Source organism: Carettochelys insculpta, chromosome 29 (genome assembly GCF_033958435.1).
Source record: "Carettochelys insculpta isolate YL-2023 chromosome 29, ASM3395843v1, whole genome shotgun sequence".
NCBI lineage: Eukaryota > Metazoa > Chordata > Testudines > Carettochelyidae > Carettochelys > Carettochelys insculpta.
The window spans coordinates 8,712,626-8,722,295 of record NC_134165.1 but is presented as its reverse complement, the minus strand read 5'-3'; the positions used below and the strand labels follow the sequence as shown (position 1 = coordinate 8,722,295).

Sequence of the window (9,670 nt, the reverse complement as noted above, 5' to 3'; positions counted from 1 at the left end):
TGTTCTTCTGAGTTGCAGCTCAGATCAGGGAGGTTATGGAGCCCTAAGCAGCTGGGAGGGCAGGGCTTCCTGAGTGGGTATGCAGATTGCTCCGGGTGGGTGGGAGCAGGAGCAGGCTGCTGAGTAGGGCTCCAGCTGGTCTACCTCCCTCCCAGCGGTAAGAAAAGGGACCAGGTTACTGTTGGGACAGGCAGAACTGGTGACAGAAAGAATGTGCACAGTCAGTGCCAGTTGGTCACTGTGAGCTGAAGACAACTGCACAGAGACTTGAGTGTCTGGGAGCAATAAAAGAATGTGTATTTTTCTATGTGTTCTCTCTCATTTTTCTCTTAAGGATGCTGCTGATCCCTGTCGTCTGTATAACTGTTCTGAAACATTTTCTGGAATCTCCCTCTTCTAACTTGTTTTTTTCTGAGTTAGAGCTCTGGTCACTGGACAGTTGCATCCCTCAGCACCTGTGAGGATGGGGTCTTGTGAGCAAGTATGCAAGTTGCTCCAGGTAGGTACCAGCTGGTCACTATGGGCTGAAGACAAGGGGCACAGAGACTGGTGTGTGAGCGGAGGAGGGGTGTGCACTCATTCCTGTCCTCCCACAACTTGTCCCAGGCTTCCAGGTGTGTTTGCTGCCTTTTAAACTCAGACTCTACATTGAGGTCAAAAGGTCAGATTTTGGTCCCCATCCTTGGGAAGGCCCCTACTGCACAGCCTTAGTTGAGACCCTGCTGGCTTTCAGCTCCAACTGTAGAGCCAGCATCAGCAGCCTTCCCCCAGTGGGGTGCCAGAATTTGACCCCTTGACCTCCATGTGCAGTCCAAGTGCCAGTGACACTTTTTAGAGTTATTTATAGTCCTACCTGTAACAGCTTCATTAATAGGTAAATTCAGATGCAGAGCTTTACCGTCTAGGGGGCAAAGGAGGCATGGCTTTGAGTAAGCTCCTGGCTGCATGGGAGAGGAAGGGTTGGCCTGAGCACCCACCTCACATGCCAAGGATGATTGGCTTATGTGCTGCTCTTGGCATGTGTGCTGAGGGTTGCTGACCACTGCTTTAGCAGCACCTGCCCTGAGCTCCCAAAGTCCCAGGTTTGAGTCTGCCTGTGGGGAGCTACATGGTCACAAAGGTTGAGTAACAGGGGGATCTCATTCTGTTAGTGCCATGTTCTGCCTGCTTATAAGAAGGGATGTCTCAGAATGTGACAGCCTGGATCTGTAAGCGTCACTCCCTCAGAGTTCAGAAATAAACCACATGGATGCAGGATAATTTTGGAGCACTGTTCCCTTTCTCTTGGGAGCTAATACCATTTAATCAGCTAAGAGCTCCCTCTTCGGTGCTGGGGCCCTCCCTGAAGCTGACAAGATTTGAGTCCTGGCCTCCCTGACCCTCAGATTCTCCTCAGGTTCAGGGGCTCTGCCCAGCCCCTTGCTTGGAGCTGCATTGTCTCACTCTCCTTGCTCCACAGAGGCCACAGCCCCCTCCTGCCGTGGCATCATTTTGCAAATAACCTTTTGCTTTCAAATAAGAAGCCCACAGCTCTCCTCCTGGGTCTCAGAGACTAGGGATGGGTAATAATGTTTGATGTGGGGTCCAGTCCTAGAATCTTGTAAGTAGTCAAGGGCGGTACCCTTCTATGTTTAGTTCACTCCCTCTGGGACACTTGGCCTTGGCCACTGCTGGAAGACAGAATGCTGGGCTAGATGGACCATTGGTCTGACCGAGTGTGGCCATTCTTACATTGCTATATTAATGGGGGAGGTGCAGGTCTAACTGAGATGGAGGTTGGGTACAGGAGGGAGCTCTGGGAAGGGGATTGGGGTGAAGGATGGGAGATGGGGTCTAGGAGGGAATTTGGGTGAAAGAGAGGGTTCTGACCTGGAACAAGGGATTGGGGTTTGCAGGGGGTCGTGACCTGGTGAAAGGGCACAGGAAGAGGTGCAGAGGTTTGGGTTGTGACCAAGGACGGGAGGTGATTGTGACCTGGGACAAGGGATGTGGGTGCAGGAGGGCGTGGGGATGCAGCAGCAGGGCTACAGAGGGTTTGGGTTGTGACCTGGAGCAGGAGGGGGTGCAGAGGGTAAGGTGCAGAAGGGGGCTGTGATCTGGGGCAGGGGGCTGGAGGAGGTGGGGTGCCAGGTGCAGGCTCTGGATGGGAGGCATTTACCATATGGGGCTCTTGGCTGCTACACCCCAGCATGCCGCTCAAAGCAGCCATCTGAGAGGGCCATGGATGTCTGAGAAAACAGCCTATGGGAGCTGCAACCCCAGGCTCACAAGGCCAGTGCTCTAACTGCTGAGCTCTTTTCCTTCCTTCGCATTGTTTCCCTTTCCCTACCCACCCCCCTCTGCTCCCTTCTCACCTTGAAGTCTGTGATGGGGATGGGCAAAATACAGGCTGCCAAACTGCTGGATCTGGCACTGGCTGGTTTCTCAGACACCCATGGCCCTCTCGGACGTCCACTTTGAGCAGTTTGCTGGGGAGTAGCAGCCGAGAACCATGTATGATAAATGGGGGAACTGCAAGATTGTGCTGGGAGTGGGGGCAGGGTGTGAAGCCCCTATCCCCCAGAGTACAGGGCATGCAGTGACGCTCATGGCTCCTACAGCTGGCCACTTTGAGCAGTATCTGGCATGCAGCAGGCAGGGAGCCTGGCCAAGATTCTCCCTGGGCCACGGGATGTATCAGTGCTTGGGATTCCTCCATCCTTAACACAGGACTTCACACTGGTCCTTGTTGCTCTTCAGCAGATTTCCTCACTGCCAGTGCGAGGATGCGCTGACACCTCAAGTGGAGCATCCCCAGGGACTACTAAAGGAGAACGGGCAGAGATCACTGGGGTAACCAGATGGCAGCTTCCTATATAGGTGCCTTGGCATTTTTCCTTAGGCTCCAGGGAGCCTTCTGGGCACTGGGTGGCCTCTCTGCTGTCCTTCCTCCCTATAAAGATACCAGTAGGGGTTGCACATCAAGGCAAGCCATGGGCCCTGCCTGGTGCGGGGGAGGAGCAGCTCTGCACTGGGAACAGCCGTGGAGAGAAACCCTGTCCCCTGCACTGCTTGCAGGTTCTGCCACCATCACTCCCCTTGGCTGGAAAAACAGGCCAATGGGATCAGCAGCGCTGGGCCACATGCACCCCCGAGGAGCTGTGCTGGGCACCCTGGGCCCCACACTGTGTCCTGTCCCCATGCAGAGGTGATGGTACTGGGTTCCCTCTCTCCTCAGCAACCTCCCAGCATTCACCACGAGCTGGCAGAGGTGTCTCTCAAGGGCAGGAGGTCTCCGGACCTCAGTCTGACCCCATCAGGGCTGCATGTCTGCTAGTCTCCAGCCACGCACCACAGCTCACAAACAGGAGCTATGTGCAGTGTGTCGTCAGTGCTCAGTGACAGCCCCCTTCAGACACCAGCTGCCTGGTGAGCTGCATATCACCACAGGGACCCAGCCCGGCCCTTTCAAATGGCTTCTGCGCAGGGGCTTGGTGGCCAGGCTGGTGGGGCGCTCAGTGCTCTGAACACGGGCTAGTTTTTCTCTAGGGGCTGACAAATGGTTTCTGAAAGCTCCAGTGCCCCTTGTCTGAAGAACGGCCAGACCCAGCATTGGGCCAGCTGCCTAAAGGGAGTTTGGTCTGGGGGTACCTTTGCCACTGAATCCTGGCTGTGCCCACCCATGCACATGGCTTTCCTGGCATCTCCTGCACCCTATGTGGCACATACAGCTGTGCGTGTTTCCAGGGCGATAGCAACAGAGCTGCTGGAGCTGGCCTGTGACTTATTGCAGCCCTAGAGGGTCTCTCTCTGCTCCCTGTGTAGCTGACATGCCCAAGATGTCTGGGGCTGGGGCTGGCCAGGTCAGGGGTCTCCAGCTATAGGGAGCTCCTGCTTCTCGGGGCTGGTGGGCAGCAGGAGTAGGATTCCTTCACTTCTGGTAGAGTGCAGCATCTGTGCCAGCAGAAGTGGTTCAGGAGCTTCCAGTGAAAGTCCCTTCAGCTCAGAGCACGGACTCGAGAGCCTCATCCTCTCTGGCACAGGCCTCCCCACAGCAGAGCTGGACAAACCTTCCCTTTGGCAGCACCTGAGCCCAGGACAGGACAAGAGCTCCACATCGGCCTACGAGAGCAGCTCTGCATGGGGCAGTGCCCCGGTTCCAGTGGAGGAGCCAGCTCCATCCATCTGGAAGAGTCACATGTACAGTGTGCTGATTTCTGCAGAGGTGTCCTGTGGAGGGGCCCTGTGCTGGCTGTGCAGCCATGGGGCAGAGACAGGCTCTCCCAGCCTTCCAGCTAATGAGCGAGGCAGCCCAGGGCCTTGCTCCCAACTGGGAGCCTGGGCTGCTGCCTGTGTGCCGGGAGCTGTAGGGCTGCACGGCTGAGGCCAGAACCACGAGTCTGCAGCAGACGCAGAGGACACCTTGTGCTGTCTCTGCCCCAGAGTCCACGACTGCGGAGTCCAGCCACCCAGCTGGTGGGCTCCCTGCAGGCTGTGCTGCCTGGGAGTGGGGCAAGCACGTACTCGGTGATTCCAAGGGCAAGGGAAGCTTTCAACTTGTCCAGCAAATGCTGGTTCTGGTACCGCTGGTTCCTCTTTCCCCACCTGGTGCTGCTCTGCCCCGACTCCCCAGGGCCCTGGGGGGAGCTGCCTGTTGGGTACTATCCTGAGGAGGTGGCTGAACATTTGGCTGAGGCTGAGACATGCAGGCAGCTCCCCTGGGTGACCTTGGCCAGCACCCTCTGCACTGGGACTCAGACCTTGCCCCCTCCCTCCCCCAGTGCTGAGTCCCCCCAGTCTTGCCTCTTGCAGCTGTGGGGGAGGGGGCTTTTTATTCCTTGCTCTTGGAAACAGGATGAAGCTTTGATCCTGCCCCAAGCTGGAGCTCTGGCTCTTGCTTCCCGTGGAGCTCTTCTGAGCCCAGCAGCTTTAGGCATGTGTGGGCAGAGCTGGGCAGGGCCTGGCGATCATGGTGCCGGCACATAGCATTTACCCTGTGGACACCAGAGTTTAGAGCTGAACTATGGTGGTCCTCCCTCATGGGCTAAACTGGCCAGGGAAGCCCAGGCCTGAAGGTTTTCTGTCTGCACAGTGTGATGGGTGCTGTGGAGCCTGGTGTTGTGCCTGCAGGAGAACTTTGGCTGGCACAAGCTAACCTGCCCCAGCCTCGCCCAGACATGGCCACTGGTTGTGTGATAGCTGAGGCCTAGGCTGTGATGGGCCTGGGGAATGTCCCCTTCTGCCATGGTGCTGGGGGTTCAGGCGGCTCTGCTGCCTGCTTCCTCATAGGTCCAGGCGGCAGCTGCTACTGCAGGACCAGGAAGGGAAACCTCCCTCTGTACAAAAAAATACTTCTATTGGCAGCAGTGGGTAAAGTCAGAGCATCCATCCCTGCTTCCCTGGCCCTGTCCCTCTGTCTCTCCTTGTAACAGAAGGTGCCTGAGCTGGAAGCCATCATTGGGGCTGGCCCATCACTGCTCCAGGCTGTGGCCAGCTAGCTCCAAGCCAGAGAACCGGTGCAGCAACCCAGGTGAGCTCCAGTCCTGGCTGGGCAGGTGGTCTGGCAGAGGGGCTGCGTGGGAACGCATGGCCACCCCCTCACAGGAGGGGAGAAATGCACAGCTGCCCTCTTGCAGCCAGGCCAGGGCAAGGTGCTGGTGGTGGGCTGAGGAGCTTGTCCCTGGGAGGCTTTAGCCTGGCCCCTCCTGCACGGCCACTGGTCCCACGTGTCAGGGCTCAAGGTCCCGTGAAAGCCGTGACAGCTCCTTCTGGTTGTCGATCACTTTCAGGTGCTGGAAGTAGACCCACATGGAGGCTGGACTCCGTCCACTCAGTGACAACTCAGAGCCTGCAAAGAGAGAGCCCAGATCAGCGTGGGGCAGGGGAGAAGGACATTCTCGGCTAAAGCCCAGAGCTCAGCAGTTCGCTGGCTGTCCCATGCCTGGACACAGAGCCCTAGGTCTGCAGCATTAGCCCAGGGTGGAGCCAGGAGAGTGCAGCTTGTGCCTGGCTCTGCTGGAGTCAGCCCTCAGACAGGCTGGGACTGGCTTGGCTGTGCATGGAGGGAATTCAAAGCCAGGTCCACAGGAGCAGCTCCACAAATGACCAGTGAGAAAGGCAGAGGCAGGGGAGCCTCTGCACCCTCTGAGCGAAAGCAGGCCCAGGGCTGAGAGCCAGGAGACCCTGTGTTTGATTTCTACCTGACAGACAAGGCTCAGGACAGTCCCAAGGTCCCAGATGAGGCAGTGCAGATGCAGGAGCAGTGTAGAAGCTGGATCTCTGCCTACCTAGCCCAGGCGTAACCCATCTAACCCGCAGACACCCTGCAGCAGAGGAGGGGGCAAGTGCAGGGCGGGGACTGAAAGGCTGAATGAGTGCCAGGCTCCTCCAACAGCCACTCCTGTCCCTCATGGGGCTGTGTCAGGTGGGTAAATGGGGACTTAAAAATCATAGAATTCTAGGGCTGGAAGGAACCTCAGGGGTCATCGAGTCCAGCCCCCCGCCCAAAGAAGGACCAACCCCAACTAAATCATCCCAGCCAGGGCTTTGTCAAGCTGGGAGTTAAAAACCTCTAGGATGGAGATTCTACCACCTCCCTAGCTAACACGTTCCAGTGCTTCACCACCCTCCTGGGGAAATAGTTTTTCCTGCTATGCAACCTACACCTCCAACTGTGTAACTTGAGACCATTGCTCCTTGTTCTGCCATCAGTCACTACTGAGAACAGCCTCTCTCCATCCCCTTTACAGCCCCCCTTCAGGAAGCTGAAGACTGCTACCAAATTGGCCCTCACTCTGTTCTTCTACAAACTAAATAAGCCCAAATCGCTCAGCCTCTCCTCAGAGCTCAAGGAGCTGGAGTCCATAATCATTTTTGTTGCCCTTGGCTGGACCCTCTCCAATGCATCCATGTCCTTTCTATACTGGGGGAGGCAGTACTGGATGCAATACTCCAGCTGTGGCCTCGCCAATGCTGAATATAGGGGTCTAATAACTTGTCTAGATCTGCTGGAAATGCTCCTCCTAATGAACTCCAACATGCCATTAGCCTTCTTGGCTACAAGGGCGCACTATTGACTCATATCCAGCCTCTCATCCACTGACCTGGGCTGCAGCCAGACAGAGCAGGACACTACTCTGCACAGGGGCTAGGTCCTCAGAGCAGCAAGGATGCAGGCTCTGGCTGTGCCCCCAAAGTGCCCTGTTGCTGGCTGGCTCATGCCCCCCAGGCAGGACTGGCACCCTCCTTTACTCCACTGCCTTCCCCTGGGACTTGCCAGTGAGCCAGAACACGGCAGGGGGGTTGCATCTCGGTAAGCAGAGGGATCAACTCTGGAGCAGGTGCTGCCAGGTGTGACTGGGGGAACTTCTCTCCCACGCCAGAACTCAGCACAAAGGTGCCACGCAGGCAGAGTGGCAGGTAGCCCTGGCTGGCATGGGGAAGCCGCCCTTGGCTGATGCTGCCAGAAGATCCTGGGGTGGTTAGCATCGGGAGGAGGAGGAGGGGGGCTAATGTGAATGGAGAGCAGTGGGGCTGAGGCCTGGCTGGAGGGCACATGGCAACATCTGTCCTTTGGGGCGTCTGAGCCGTCGCGTGTGCCTTCCTGCGCATGGGCTGGCTGATGACAATGCAGACAACTCCGCTGGGGCTGGCTGCGGAGGCACAGGCAGGCGCACTTCCCCCCGGCTGCTGGGGGAGAGTGGGATCAGCCTCTGCTCACACTCAATCCCCAGACCTGACGCTCTCAGGAGCACGGGCATCAGGTGGGAGCCCCACTGGGGGCAATCGGGGGCAGGGCAGGGCATGCCAGTGTGAGGCACCTGGCTTGGCTGGTGCTGGCAGAGACAGGCACAGTGGGTACAGCCGGACTGGGTAGTGCAGCTGTATGATAGGCCATGCAGGGGGTAGGTGCAGCACTGGTCTCGCCTCCCCCACCTCCCATGCTCCTGCTCATCCCTCCCAGCAGGCGAAGGAGGGGTAAGAAAGGTGGGGCTCCATACAGGTGGAGATCCGCAGGGCCTGGGGGTCCTCCAGCACCTGGGGGGCACGATTCCGCAGCGGAGAGATGGGAGCTGGGGAGGGAAACAGAACAGGATGTCAGGCACCCACAAGCACGCGCTTCCCACCCTCATGGGCCCCTGCTCTCTCTCACATCCCTACCTCCTACCCCGATGGGCCCCATCACCCCGACACATCATCTCCCACCCCCCGCACCCTCTGCCCTCCTGCCCCCCTCACCCATCACCTCCCATGACAGCCTGTGCCACAGTGAGCAGGGCACAAAGTACATCTGGCTCCTGCACCAGGAGTTATGCAGCACAATATGCTCCTCAGGCCTGTGAGCTGGGGGAAGGGCACCCGACACGTCTGGTCGTGCGCAAGTGAGCACCATACACTGGACGCCTCCTTAGAGTCCAAGCAAAATTCTGATCCAATGTTTGCCAAGCCTTCCAGGGCATTTCTAGCTGGCAAACGTGAGCAACAGAGAGGGGGACCCTGGTTACAAGTGAAGACAAAGGGCAGTTGGAGCCATACATGGGGGTGCAGGTCCCCCAGGCCAAGCTGCCAGAGAGCCTCTCCAATGTCTGGAGGATCCCCCTTTAAAGCGGGGCGAGCTAACCTCCAGCGGGCAGGAGAATGCGGCTAGTTTGTTATTTTCTAGGGAACCCTGTTGTTTCTATTGAGTCCTCTGGCTTCTGCTCTTCGTTAAATTACCCAACGTGTTCGTCCTACAAGCAACCCAAGTCCTGGGAGCGGAGTGGCAGGAGGCCCCCAAGGTGACATATAAGTTGGGGAAGGTTCCATCGGGAGCAGTGGACCAGTGACTTCTGGGAGTGTCCCATAGGCCCCAGTCAGCTGTCCAAGGCTGGGGGACTAAGGCAGGTGATGGCAAGGTGTCTCCCTATCCTGGTGCTACCAGAGCACATCACAACACCTTCCTCCTTGTCCCCCAACATCCCCTGCCCTCCTGCGCCGATGGCCCCATCTCCCTTATACGGTGCCCCCCACCCACCCCTATGCACTCTGGTGCCCTCTCCTCGTGATTCCCACTCTACTGGGCTCCATCTGTAGGACCCTTGCCCTGGCTGATAACCCTGCCTGATCCTGGCACCGCGGGTATGTCGCAAAACACCTGCTCCAATGGGAGGCACTGCCTGGCATAACCCCATGCCCTGAGTCGGCGGTCTGATGCTGGCTGGAGTGTGACCTTTCCCAGGGCTGGGTGCTGGCCCTGCCCACTGGCCCTGGTGTGCACTCACCATGCATGTGGCTCTGGCAGTGGTGGATGATGCGTACGGCCTTGGCCATCATTCGCTGCAGGCAAGCACAGGGTTACTTGCTGGCCAGCCAGCGTGGCACAGCACACAGCGTGGCCTGGTAGGCCAAGCAATGCTCTTCCCCCTCCCCCTCCCGCAGAAGCCAAGCACTGCCGGAGGTGGGGGGCACAGCGGCCTGGTCCAGCACATGCCCACTGCTACCAAGGGCCTGCTGGTCAACCAAGCAACTGCAGCACAGGGCCACGGGCAGCAGGGAAAAGCACCTGAGTACTACACGCCCATGGGCCCGGGGCAGGCACCAATGTGCCTTCTAATCTTCTTCATTCATGTGCAGACTTTTTCCATCCACATGTGGAATAACTGTTATGTGCACCAAGGCATGTGCCAATGTGCACCACCAGGAGAAACAAAAA

General features: G+C 57.8%; 1 protein-coding gene across 6 annotated transcripts in view; it reads right to left on the bottom strand.

Moving 5' to 3' along the window:
- Positions 1-3,216: 3,216 nt before the first annotated feature.
- The window catches only part of RAPGEF3 (Rap guanine nucleotide exchange factor 3), a 65,751-nt gene continuing 59,297 nt past the window's right edge, over positions 3,217-9,670 (bottom strand). For 2 of the 6 annotated variants that reach the window (XM_074979622.1, XM_074979623.1), the window contains exons 26-28: positions 9,240-9,294; positions 7,980-8,051; positions 3,217-5,827 (exon numbers count right to left, since the gene is read on the bottom strand). In XM_074979622.1, coding sequence (XP_074835723.1) covers positions 5,709-5,827; positions 7,980-8,051; positions 9,240-9,294 — 246 coding nt within the window. In that variant the 3' untranslated portion in view covers positions 3,217-5,708. Of the gene's footprint in view, positions 5,828-7,978; positions 8,052-9,239; positions 9,295-9,670 lie in introns of those variants that run through there. The other 4 variants (XM_074979620.1, XM_074979618.1, XM_074979621.1 and 1 more) reach the window with 3 other exon arrangements.